The following is a 14,475-nucleotide window of genomic DNA, read 5'->3' as shown; positions in this document are numbered from 1 at the left end:
ACGTATTCATGTACTGAGTTTGGTAGAGAATCATCAAGAACAGGCCCATTTTCGGGATCGGTAAGATTAAAGTCCAACGTTATTCTCACAGAGTCCTGAAAGTCATGCTTGTCCTAGAGAGTGAAACATACAATATATCATTGGTATCATATTTACCAGGTGTTCTGATCTTGTTATGTCTCCTTCTTCTGTCCCCAAGGGTCAGGCTTACTGCAACATTTTTGTGCATCTAATCTGACATAAGATTTCATCAGGCTTTTGCTTTCCTGGAGAGGGATTGGCATTCTGACAAGGAGCATAGGGAAATGTGGAAGTTTCAGAGTATGACCTGTTGACTCACTTCCAGCTCCTCAGAGGGCCTTGTTGTGTCAACATATGAGCTATCTACATCACAGTATAGTTTTTCTTGAGACCTCAAGCCAAAGATCATTATGTAATGCTTCTGGGAACATTTCCCACCTTCAGAAGGTCAAACATTCTATAAAATGAGTTACATTTCATTAATATAATATGTACCTAGAGCTATGTTTTTTTTTTTTTTTTTGAAACAGAGTCTCTCTCTGTCACTCGGGCTGGAGTACAGTGGCACAATCTCAGCTCACTGCGACCTCCACTTTCCAGGTTCGAGTGATTCTCCTGCCTCAGCCTCCCGAGTAGCTGGGATTACAGGCATGTGCCACCACACCCAGCTAATTTTTGTGTTTTTAATATAGATGGAGTTTCACCATGTTGGCCAGGCTGGTCTCGAACTCCTGACCTCAGGTGATCCACTCACCTCGGCCTCCCAAAGTGCTGGGATTACAGGCGTGAGCCACTGCGCCCAGCCAAGACTTTTATAATGTAAAATTATTTGGAAAGGATGTGAATATGATTAATATTATTAACATGCCACCAATAACAATAATCATTTGTAGTATTCAAAATTATGAGCTTTATATACATTATTGCAAATTACTTCAACAGTCCTCTAAGATGAGTAACTATTATTGTCCTTATTTTATGGATGAAAGACTGAGCCTCTAAGAGAACAAACAACTTTGCCAAAGTCTCTCAGAATGTGGAATATTTGGGATACAAATTCTACACTGGCTGACTCCAGTACAAATTTCAAAGCGCTTATTCCAAACTCCAAAACAATTTTGGAAATGTTGAAAATATTTCAATCCTTTAAACACCAGTGCCTAGACAGAGCTTAGACACTGAATTTGTGGACAAACATAGATTGAGATGATTTTTAGCAGGTTGGAGGTAATGCCATATCTGGTTTCATACCCATTCAAATTTTATCCACATTCGAATTCCTAAGTGTTCAGTTCTGGTGAACTAAATAGGAGGGGCAACTCCAGTGTTATTTTATCAAATAATAGATTGATCTTGGTGCTGATAGAATAAGCTTCATGATAAGTATCATGAAGCGTATCAACATGAAAATCACTGAGGAAGAATAAATGTGGCACAAAAGGATGCACATTTTCTGTCACTTCCCTGCCCCTAACTACAATTTTCAAAATACAGACTATGAATATATCAGTAATACACAAATAAGTCAGAAGTGGGAAAACTGGCCTGGTTCCTTTAAAGCTCCAAGTTCACCATCAAGTCTCTAAGTCTTAATGTCAGTTACTAAAATCAGTTTCCTCATTACCTTCATGCTGCTTCTTAATTTTATCACTCTCATGTACATTTTAAGAAAATGTTTAGGAAACTCCTGCCCTCTGTTGGGAACATTCCCCATACACACAATGTCCCAACAAAACACATTTTAAATGGTTCATACTGGCTTACCAGCCATCTCTCAAGATTAATAGTTTGCTTTCCAAACCTCCCTCATCTACTAAAATTAAAACAAACAAACAAACAAACAAAAAACCTGAAGTAGCACAAAGCCTACAGATGATAGAAAATACCAGATAATTTTCCCCTTTGCTCTAAAGTCAAAAAGCGAGATATATAGTTACACGAATCCCAGAAAGCGTACAGCCCAGCAGTCTGTCCCCCAGAGCAGTCAGTCACTTATCACCCACAACTGACAGACAAGGCCCACAGAAATTCAATGTTTTCAAGTTGAAGGAATAAATGAATGAATGAAAGACATGAAGACACGAGTAAGGTTTCTTGTCAACTAGAACACTGTGTCTTTTTCTGCCGTTCCATACTATATGGATGTCATAACGCAGACAGGGAAGACTAGAGATAGTTTTACAAATATTAGGAAATGAGAAAATTAGACTTGCGATTTTATGATAAAAATGAACAAACAAGATAAAATTTCCTTTATGACATCATAAGTCCATTTTGAAATAAAACAGTAAGAATTCGATTGACTTGAAATAAGACATCTCTACTATATTCTTGATTTGGAATAAGGCAGCTACGATATATGATTTACTTGCCAACATGTAGAAGGAGTGCTTAGTGCATTCTGATTTTCGAACTGTGATGTTCCTTTGAACTTTTCTCTCTTGAGTTCCAGAGAAAAAACTTCGTGATATTTGCCTTAGTGAATCTAGGGTGACACGGTACTGCAAATCTACAAAAATTTTAAAAAATAATTGATGGAAATGTTTATTTGAAGTGATTCTCATATTGTACAGATTATTAAATTAGCATTATAGAAAAATCTCTTCGGCAATAAATCGAAAAAGATTCTATTGTTCAGCATATCCACACTATAATAACAATAGTATTGGCAGTCATAAAGATAACTTTGAGGAACTCTATAGAACTGCTCTCTGAGTTCACTGTGCTTTCAGTGTTTAACCACATTTATTGTTTATAATTCTTATACACACACATATACACACATGCACACCTGCCTATCATCTAATTTCCAGACCACCACAGTAATTATTATATTTTCACTTAAAATATTCCTTTTAATTTTAGAAATGTTGGAACCCTGTTAGAATATTGATTATGTTATATTTCAATAGAGGCAAAAATATACATTAGTTACTTGTTTACAAATATATAGATTTTAATCTATTTATATATAAAAGGACATTATCTCAGCTTATGTTCAAGGAACTATTAAGGTTCAATAAAATAAGCGTACCACAATAAAGAAAATCAGTGAAATCTTACACTTTATATGAAGGCTACAATAATCCTTATTTGATCACTTAGTTACTTTGCAAAAATTAAGTAAGAGTATAAAACGCAAAAGTCATTACTTTATATTCCTATACCTCATTGATCTTTCTAGTCAGGAGGCTATTTCAGAGCATATACATGCACATATGGAACAAATCAAGGAAAACAGATTTTAAGGATTAATGGTTTTTCTCATTTTGCTTATATTTGGTTACAGAGTAAATTTTTCTTCTGCAGTCAATGGCCTTTATAGCTTTGATTCGAGCATATTTCAACATCATTAAAAACCTGCCTTAGAAAGTGGAGAACAAAGGGAGGAAGAGGAAGTACAGGCTGACCTGATGCACCTGAGACCACACACACACAGCAAGTCTGACTCTCAGAAACTAGGGTCACCTCAATGGAGCAAAGGATCTCAGAAATGTGGGAATGGTGAAGTATTCAGGTTCTCTGCAATACCAGTCTTTCCCAGGAGGGGGCAAGAGAAGGGAGAGAAGATTCTTCGCAGAAACCCACCGGAAGGAAAACTGGGTCCATTTGGGACCCAGTTTCTAAACTCTACCTCTGAATCGGTGTTTTTTTATTAAGCCTCTGATTGTACATAGTAAGTAGGAGAGCCAGACAGAAACTATGCAGTGTTGAGGGCGCTGCATACAAACATGTAATTTCTGCTCCAGAATTGACTGGGTTCCATAACCTATTCCTTTTGCAGCAGATTTTTTTTTCAAGGTTCTACATGTTCACTGGGGCAAATATGATGTGCAGCTCACCATGGTGGGGAAAATACAATATCCTACTGGATTTCATCATGCTGGAGCAAATACATTGTCCTCTACCCAAAAGTACTTGCTATAATTATTTTGCTTACCAGCTTCATAAATCGTGTCTTCTTTAGATTTTAATTTCACATCAAAACACACTGTAGCATTTATGCACACTGTTTCCTTTCCCTCCATATGGCAGTTTTTCTTTTGAATATTCACTTTATTTGGCTCAAAATTCATGGTCACTTTAACTACGGCCACATCTCGGGACCTCCAAACAAAAACAATGGGATTACTCACATATTTTTACATTTAATGAATGTTATCAACTTGGGTGTGCAAAGTGAGTGCATGGAAGGGGGTCTACTTCGTGTATAATACAGCACTCAGGACTCCATTTATTTAATTAATCACTGTGACAGAAGAGATTATATCTGATATTCTAAGACATGCAGGTTATATTTGGAAACCATTTGGAGCTTTTGGTTCAAACGCCAAAGATCTAGTTTTGCCTGTGATGGAAAAGAGATGGAACCGAGTACCCAGGTGAAACCCCAGAATCAACTAAATTTGGGGGATTTACGAGTTTGTTCCCAATTTGAAAGAAGTCTAAAGGTCCCTGAGCAGCTCGTAGGCCCCTGCTGTCTCTCATCTGGACTGTAATATTGTCAGTCCTTGTGAGTTCAGCTCTTCCTCTATTTCTAGGAAGGAAAAGCAAAATAACATTTGAGGCAGTGTGCTAGACATGGATGTTATTTCATTTTATTCTCAAGATTAATTATAAGAAACATCATTTCTGTTTTATGTTTGATAACTGGGGCTCTGAAAGGTTAAATATTTTATGCCAGGTCAAAAGCTATTAAGAGGAAAAACCTGGGATTTTAAACTCAGTCGTTTTAACTCTAAAGCCCAGTGATGTCTACTAATCCAAAATGAGATCAGAGTAAGATCTTAGACATGGGGAATATATGGATCCTGAGGTCATTGTCTTAGATCCAAGCCAGAACAATTATTGCACATTTTTACCTAGTTTCTGCCTTGCGGCCAGAGCTAGCCCCTTGTAACTACGTATCTTGTGAATAATGAAGTCACTACTTATGCTTTTGCTTTAAAAAATGGTGGTTTTCTTTTTTCTGTTAAAACAATGTACTCATAGAAAATATAAACATCATAGAAATGCATAAAGAAAACACAAATAACTTGTAATACTACCACTTAGCAATAATCACCATTAACATTTAGTACATTCGGTGGTTTTCTCTTTACAGAAGAAAATGTGCATATACATACACACATGCATACATATATATGTACAAAAGCACATCTTCATATGTATGCATACATATTTTTAAAACATTATATTACAATGAACAGCTTTCCAATATTTACATTTTTCTGAGAATATGATTTTTCATGGAAATTATTATTTTTAATGGGAATAGACTATACCAGCATATGCACATACCATAATCTATGCATTCAGTCCCTTCTCATTGGATATTTAGCTTAATTTAAAAAAATGGTTTCTGAGTATAGTGATAAATTTAACATTATTAAAAGATGGTATTACATACAGTACTGTGATGACATCTTCAATTGTACTTCTAGATTGTATCTTTACATTTTTAGGAAATTAAATCCTTGGTAAAAAGTAGGAACATCGGAATGCTTTTAAATACTTATTGATAAAGACCTTCTAATGAGTTTCAACCAGTTTATCCTTTCATCAGCAATGAAAGAACATGCCTAGTTTCCTGCTTAGTAATAAGGATTCTCCAGGCATGAAGCTATCTTGACCATTATCTACCCCACACATCCTCTCTGCCCCAGCCAGATCTTTCTTGGGAGTCAGTCCAGGTCTCATGACAAGACCCTCACTATTTGCTTCCAAATGTTCTTCCTATTGCCTGTCATTTGTATGCACGCTCACTTCTTTTTAGGCATTGTGAATCTTACTCTTTGTGTCCCAGTTTATTGGTTTGGTCCATTCTGCTGTCAATGGAGCCTGGACTATGCTAGGGAAATGACCATCATTTTGGCCCATCAATGCCTTGATTCGGGGCAGGAGAGGCCATAAATAAGTTTGCAAAGCTTTGCAAGAAGGTCTTGAAACAAAACTGGAGCATAAAAACCCTGAAAACATATTTTTAATATGAGAATTAATAAAATAAATATTTGTGAGCTAAAGGGAGCATGATAAACTAATTCAGGATTAACAGTTCAAACAAAATTGAAATATATACATTGTCCCTGACACTGCTGACTTCTGGTTTTGAGCCTTGGTTTCTGGCAAGTCCTCCCCAAAGTCCCAGCCACTCGGCTGCCTAATATTGCCTTTTTCTTAGGTATCACCCCTCAGTCTTCTTTCCCTCTACTGTAAAGTTTTTTTTTAACATAGTGATTATTGTATGTGCACAATTTACTGTACCATTCTAATTTGACCATTAGTTCTTAAGCATTATGTTAAATTACAGCAAAGTCATTTATTTTCACCTCTCTATCTTCATCTTTCTTTCACTGTTTACTACTCTTCTGGGTAAATTTTTGGGAAAAAGAGAATTGAGGTATGTTTCCACCTGAATTACAGTAAACCAATGCATTAATTTAGGAGAATCAACATGCGGACTTCTCATAAGGTCACTTGGAATAGACATTTTATTTATGAAACTCTTATTTTATATTTCTTAATAAAATTTATTATATTTTTAAAAATTATCATGTGAGTTTCTCATTAAGTTGATTCTTGACTTCCTAGTAATTTTTTTTCAAACAGAACAGTTTTTGAAATAGTATATTTTAGCTGGTTAAAGCTATGGTTATTAACGTTATTGCTTACTAAATTATTATTTTATTCTTAATAAATAAAGCATTATGAATGTTTGTATCTGAAAGAACTGGGCAAATTGGGGGATGTGGGCATTTTAACAGCTGAGCAAAGATATTACTTAAGATGCCTCTAGGCTTGACAACAATATATACAGAGTCAGAGAGTGCTGCTCGATTATCTGTTTCTATGTATCAGGCCAATGAATAAAAGTCGATTATCTCTAAAACCTTGTAAGCAACCCAATATTAGGGATGGTTTATTGTTTATATACATCCTCTGTAAGATCTTCTCTTCCCCATACCTCTCCTAAAACAGAATACCTATTTTAGTGTAAACCACATAATAGACACACCAAATTAAGAGTTCATTCTACTTGTTTCTTTCATATAACTTCTTTGTTCTTAAGATATATTGACTCTTTCAGCTCACACAGCTGAATAACTTGTACCTGCATAGTGGAACACAAAAGGAAATAGATACTTGGTATGACACGAGCTCCAATCACACTGGGAGCTCTGCAAGTTACGGGTGACCTGGTCTCAGATTAACAGGATGTTATTAAAATACTTACCAGAAGAGGGCAGCACCACCAAGGCCCCCAATAGTCACATCTGTCAGACCGTCACCATTTAAATCCATTTCTCCGTGGATAGACTGGCCAAAAAATTTCAGTGTCTCACCATCCCCACCTGATGGAATACGCTGTGAGAATCCAAAAAAAGAGTTTCACATGAGAAGAGTCTGTTCAAAACAGTTTCAAATAAATCTGAGAATTTAAATTGTTTAACAAAATCAAAATTAAAGCTCTTTTGGGAATCCGCCCAAGAGGTCCCTCACGTGGAGATAAGAGGAAAAATTCAGATGTTCCCAGAGGATATTGCTCTTTTTATACTACAGATAAAATCATTTCAAGGTCACTGACACCAGAGACAGAGGGAAAAATTATATAATGTCATTTTGTCTAATCCTCAAAGGAAAGAGTATGAGTAAGTGGTTCTGTGCTTTCTGCTGCCTAGCCAATCAATCCCATCACACAGATATATTTAAAGGTACTGGAAATCTTGGAAACATATCATATTAGGAAAGCGGGGAGGGGAGTAGAAGATTGTTCTGGGGTCAATTTGGAGTTCACTGAACTTTGTGGCTGGGTATAAATAACACATCCCATCAAATACATTTTCCAATATGTAATCTCTACTGTCTTTCAAAAATTGTCCTAAAAGTTGAGGGCACAAGAGACTCAATTCCACTCACATGTATTCATAACGTTGAGATGGCACAAATGAATATGTCTTGAAGACTGATCTGTGCACATTACCATACATAGTATGTCTGATATCTGTACTTTCTGACTTAGCATTGGTTCAAGCTTAAGCTAATGCTTTAACATAAGTCCATGGCAAGCAGACAGGACTTACAAACCCTCCCTAAACTTCAAGTCTTCTCAGATTCTTGTTTTCCACATAAAGAACATAAAATAAGAAGCCCACTAAGGCAAACCAAATGGAAACAGTTTTCATGCTTAAACAGGTTAGGCTCATTTGAAAGTTGTTTTTTGTTGTTGTTGTTGTTGTTTTTGAGATGGAGGCTCGCTCTGTCACCCAGGCTGGAGTGCAGTGGTGCTACCTCAGTTCACTGCAACCTCCGCCTCCCAGGTTCAAGCAATTCTGCCTCAACCTCCCAAGTAGCTGGGATTACAGGTGTGCACCACCACTCCCAGCTAATTTTTTGTCTTTTTGGTAGAGACGGGGTTTCACCATGTTGGCCAGGCTGGTCTCGAACTCCTGACCTTGTGATCTGCCCACCTCGGCCTCCCAAAGTGCTGGGATTACAGGCATGAGCCACTGCACCCAGCCATCCTCATTTTTTTTAAGCGAAGAATTCAGGAGATATCTGCCTCATTGGTTCTATGAGCTTGACTGTGATTCTGGATTATCCCATACATAAGCAGCATGTCTGGTTCTCATGGAAATGAGTAAGCACATCTTCACCTATTCCTTCAAAAAGCATTTTGCCAGTAATTAAACAAATCCAACTCTAATATTCTTTTTGTTGTTTTTGTTTAAAGTTGCATCTTGATTTATCACCATTTAGAAAACAAGTTGTTTATGACAATCTATTTCATCTGACAATGATTTAGCTTTCCTTTTCTACTTCAAATGCTACCGCAATAAATTTACAGGATTGACACTGAAGGAATAAAGTGGAAGAATATAAGAAAGAACCTCTTCCTGTGTTTCCTAATTCCATCATGTCCCAGTCATTAATATTGCCTGTCTCTTGTTAAGTAAATAATGTCATAAAGATTTTCAACAGAAACAAATTCTTTATCAAATGGCTACAAGTGCTCTTAGTGAAATAAGCCCTTTATTCTGTTCACTATTGTTGTTACGGTTTTATGAAAAATCACTCATGTTTGCATTACATGAATAGATTTTGAGAGCTCTGTTGACTACAGAACCAAAGAGAACACTCAAATAGAAAATGAAATAATTAATATTCTGATTTCTTTTCAAATTATGTAAGTTAGAAGGTAGTGAATTCTGTTTTATTTGTAAGTAGCTGTTCAATATCTAACTGACTATGATTACCTAAAAACAGACAATTACATTCAAACTCCTTTAAATTATTTTGTTTTTATAGTGCATTAAGCGCTTTTGTAACTTGCTATTTTTCTAGTGCAGGAAAAAAATACGCTTATGGATTAGAGCTGTTAACTGACAACAAAGTACAAACAAGAATAACAGAAGTTCCCTGTAGCTTAAACTTAATATTCAGATTTATTTTTTCTAAGGATTACTTGTGAGAAAATTATAAACCTTTAGAAATCCTAATTCACTTGAGGAAAACATATCAACTTAATGGATAAATATGAACTTAATGCAATTTTATTATAACAGCATGAACATTAAATATAAAATCAAGAATCTAATTTCCTTTATTGGTTAAGTCATATAATTATTTTTGCCTTATTCACAAAGCAGTGCCCTCTATTTAGAATGGGACACACTGAAGATGTTAGACAGCATTGTTACAAAGTATTCTTTTGTTTTTTACTGTTTCAAAAAGTCAAATCCTGGAGACATGGAAAATAACAACAGAAAGGAAATTAGATAAATGTATAAAATATAAAGTAATTAATCTATAAGGAGCACTTAAAGAGAATTAAATCTGGTTTCCCAATGAGATCAGGAGGAAGAAATTAAATAACTCATGAAGTTAGACAGGTAATGCCTGGCATCGAACTGACTTATCACTGAAGGGTGGGAATCTGTAGGTTTCAACTCTTACTTGTGCATACTCTTTCCTTATAGTCTTGCCACTTCCATGATAAATGTACACAGCTCCCCCGTGATCATCTTCCAGCGGAGCTCCTATCACGATGTCATTAAATCCATCAAGATTGAGGTCTTTTACAGCAGCAATAGCAGTTCCAAAACGAGCCCCGCAAGGCTCATTTTTGTTTTCTTTTGTGCATGAATTGTGCTGCCGAGATGAACAGCACGTCTGCTTAGTAGGTTCCAGGCTCATTTGATATTCAAACCTTGTCTGGAAGAAAGATAAACAGGATATTTACAGATTTCCATCATTACTACAGCAGAGTAAAATTTTTAAAGTATACTAAATCAGTGCTATTAACAGCCATTTGTACATTAGTGGTAAGGGTGGTAAAATTTCTTTAAAATTGTGCCTATCTGAGAGCAAAGTTAGGGATTCCAAAGAGCAGACTGTAGAAGTGTGGGAGACATACTTTAATGGAATCTCTCTTTAATGCAACTGAGTGAGTATATAATTCAGAGAATCTTTTTCAGGCCAAATAATATTTAAATCCTCAGTTTGTACCACTATCCCTCCTTCACCCAATATTGTGCAAAGTGAAAATTTATTCTGCTTTGAAAGGAAACTTTCTCTAAAGCTGCCTAGAGTGGAAAAAAAAAAAAAAATCCTAGACAGAAAGTACTAGCAAAGGTGATCAAGAATACACTTTCTTGGAAAAAGAACAAAACAGCCTGGGACAAAAAAAGTTGACAGGAGGAAGCCAAAAAATGATAGGAAGAAAGATATGTGATTTATTACTTAATCAATTTAGGAGAGAATGTACATATTTGGAAAAGCTAAATAAACACTAGCTTTGCTATAAAGAGCAAAACACTCTTCTAATTAAGAAATTAAAAATTATTTAACTTAAAAAATGATGTCTAAAGTCAGGCATGGAAGACAAAATCTCACTCCAGCCCAGTGAAGTATTTTCCTGGAAGTCTGCAGTGTCGCTGCCTTGAAACTCATGACTTCTCCCCCGCAACCCTATCCGATTTAACTGCTGAGGTTATTATCCACCTCCAAGCCAGAACTGATAAGCCTCCTAGCCTAAATAAGCCTTGTGGGTTTATTTAACAGTTTAGTGAGATTTATATTTACCTCCTTTATCCTATACAGTGTTAAACATAATTCACATTTTCAAGCAGAAAATATCTAAGGGTTGGAGCTACTTTATTAGAATTATAAATGGTCATTTCAAAACTGAGGGGTTGGTGGAGTGAATAAATCCTGATAGCTTCTTTGCTCTGTTTTTTCAAAGTGAGTGAAAAATTAGAACCTATTATTCAAAAATGAAGAGAAGGAGGAGATTTTACTGGATTTCTACCAAACTCAGACACCATTACCTGATTGAGAGCATACACATACACTTTTCCTTGCTCCTCTTTCTCTGTTCCCATGTACATAGGGGCTCCGACTAGAAGAATGTCAGTATTAGAATCTTGTCAATGTCAATTGTTGTTAAAATACTGCCAAAGTAGGAACCAATCTAGGACACAAAATGAAACAAAACAGCCCAATGAACATCAGAAATTCTCAAGGAAGCTGAAATCTACATTTGTTTTACTTCTAGCAATCTAGTAGAGGAGCTAGTTGGCAAAGGAAATGAAAGATAGAAATTGATGCTCCCTGAAAGTTATTTATTGGCTCTTCCATGAGGATAAAGAATATTAGTCGGTTCCATCTTTGAGGATGAACAGCTGTTACAGATTTCATTGCTTGACAGTAACAAAATGAATTTCTTTAGATTTCACTCTAACCTCTCTTTCTTCTCCACAAATCAGAAAAGGTCAGTAATATTATAGTGATTTTTTAAGGAAATAAAATTAGATAAGCAGTAGAATGCATTCTGTAATGGTTGCATATATGTTTAAATACATTATAAGGAACTGAGTTGTCCTGGAATACTGGTGTGGCATATTTCACCTCATAGTCTTGGAAGATTGTCTTCTCAATTAAATGATTAAGTGTTATCCCAGCAGCTATGGGATATAGAAAAATATGGAAGGATTGCAGGGGGATCATCCCTTGTAGCAATATGTTTTCTCATTTAAAGATAGTAATCTGTTTAGAGAAAAGCAGAGAACTTACACCTCATTACCTAAATGCTTAAATAAGTTTTTCGTATATGATTCTATGTTTAATATTTGATGCTCTTAATAATTCTTATTGTACATCTCCCTGTAGTGGCTTCTGCGATTTTACTCTTCCACTCCTGCTTCTGCCCCTGTGGCATAGACCACTCTTTTCATATTTACTGGCTTCTTCCCCCACTCCCATGTTCTCAACTTTGGCCTCTTCTAAAGCTCAGATCTGTAGCTTTTTTCCATTCTCTTACCCTAGAGAATGGAAAAATGCTTAACCAATCCTTCTTAAGCATTTCTACTAAGGTGATTGCAAATATCATTCTGTCTTCCTTCTCAAGGCTTCAGTTCTACATTTCTAGACATTGCTCCTAGGCATGTGGGCAAAAGACACTGCCTTTTGAGTGCACTTTTCTCACAGGTTTTTGAGGGGCTTAAGAGGTCTTTTTAAAAGTTGAATTAATTATACACATAAATAAAATAGAAGATCTTGTAACACTGGGTTTTCCTTTCCACATGGCAATGGTCAACTAGAGCTCGGTGGAATTTTACAAGCTGCCCAGGGCCATGATTCCCACCACTTCCTGTGTTTTTTTACCCAGCAGCTTTACTCATTGACTTTACTTATTTTGATTTTACTTTACGGGCACATGCAAATATCTGAATTTGTGCTTACTGTTACAAGGAACATGTCTAGAAGCCAAACATAATTGTTAAAAATACCTAAATTTCTTGAGGTGTTGACATTCTAATCATGGAGCCACCTTTCTTTCAGATTCCCAGGCTTGAAACTGAAATCATTCATGATTCAAATCATTCATGATACTCTCCTCAACTTTCATATGTAAATTTTCATAAAATTTGACACTTCCTGTCTTGTAGACAATTAATGGAGTGACAATGGATCTAAGATGTCATCTAAAATGCTTCATTTTACTATTGTCAATTTCTTCTTATTGATATCTGTCATGCCCCTTCCTTTTCCATTTTTACTGCTGATGTCTTATTTTACGTTCTTCTTACCTCCAATTTGAGCTATAACAATAGCCTTACTCTAAGGCTATATTTTCCGAGTATAAATGTGGGCAAAGAGTTAATAAAACCCTTTCACCTGATACATGAGGATCTGACCTTTAGTTATTCTAACTCTGTTGCCCTGGGAATCTGCTGAGGCTGGGATTTCAACTTTACCACTAAGGCTAAGCTGTTGCTTTTACCCCGATGGGATAAAAATAACCTCTTATTGGGATATTGTATTCAGGCTGTGTAGAACTATAAATGATTTATAAGTACCTGATGAAGATGATATAGTTTTGACTTCCTTGTAGCTAGCCTGCCCTTTGTAGAGACCCTGTAAGCTATGCCTATGGTGCTGTCATAAAAGACACTGCTCCTGCGGGGCATGTGGCTAGAAAGCCAGTGCAGTCTGTGGACATGACTAATGTGAGTATCCCTGCACCTGAGCTTTACTGCTGCAGCTCGGACTCCTGCAGAACAGGAGGGCTGATGTGGCCCTGCCCCTCTAGTCTAGAGAGTTGGAATATTTAGTGAAGGCTAAGAAGAACCCCTCTCCCACCCCTGTAAAAGGACTGTGGAATAAAGTTAATAAATCCTCCTTGTAGAACTGCTGAAAAATACAGAAAACTTTATTTAGGATCAAAAGTTCCCCGAGCTATCACAATTCAAAAATAACAACAACAGAAAGCATGGTTAGATCTTTCTTTCAGTTAATATGTGTGTGTGTGTGTGTGCGCGTGTGTGTAAATGTTTGCATATTTATGATGTTTCTTTCAGTTTATATATATATACATATAAAAATGTTATTTCATGTGTGATTTCCCAAACTTCTTTTAATATTCAATACCACCTAATAAGAATTTTCCAATTTTAAATATTACAGCCAATTTCCCATTACCTCCAGTATAAAATCCAAGCTCTTAATTTGCCATTCAAAATCTCACATAATATGAGTCCATGTTATCTTTTTAACTTTCTCTTTCACTGCTCTTCTTACCTATCTATATTCTATCATCCCTTGTAGATTCAGCCCAAATTTCCTCTTCTAAGAAGCTTTTCTGCACCAATCCTAGCTTAAAGTAATCTCATCATATTCTGACTGTATTGTCTGGGCCACTGGTAATTTCATGCCCCTTAATGTTTTGGGTCTCTTTTCTTGTGTATGTATTTGTATGTCTGTATCTACATCTATTATACATGTTTTTTTTTTGTTTGTTTGTTTGTTTGTTTTTTTCTGAGATGGGGTTCCACTCTTGTTGCCCAGGCTGGAGTGCAGTGGCACAATCTCGGCTCACGGCAACCTCCACCTCCCAGGTTCAAGCGATTCTCCTGCCTCAGCCTCCCTAGTAACTGGGATTACAGGCATGTGCCA

The 14,475-nt window shown here is 36.2% G+C and overlaps 1 protein-coding gene across 1 annotated transcript in view; it reads right to left on the bottom strand.

The window, feature by feature from the left end:
- ITGA1 (integrin subunit alpha 1) overlaps positions 1-14,475 on the bottom strand; it is a 174,063-nt gene that overhangs the window by 35,076 nt on the left and 124,512 nt on the right. Inside the window, 7 exon segments of the mRNA XM_033179542.1 lie at positions 3-113; positions 2,394-2,530; positions 3,962-4,128; positions 7,256-7,386; positions 9,976-10,233; positions 11,349-11,446; positions 11,449-11,491. Of these exon segments, the coding sequence (XP_033035433.1) occupies positions 3-113; positions 2,394-2,530; positions 3,962-4,128; positions 7,256-7,386; positions 9,976-10,233; positions 11,349-11,446; positions 11,449-11,491 (945 nt within the window).

Source organism: Trachypithecus francoisi, unplaced genomic scaffold (assembly GCF_009764315.1).
Source record: "Trachypithecus francoisi isolate TF-2019V2 unplaced genomic scaffold, Tfra_2.0 Lachesis_group2, whole genome shotgun sequence".
In the NCBI taxonomy this organism is placed as follows: Eukaryota; Metazoa; Chordata; class Mammalia; order Primates; family Cercopithecidae; genus Trachypithecus; species Trachypithecus francoisi.
This window is presented reverse-complemented; position numbering and strand designations above follow the sequence as displayed.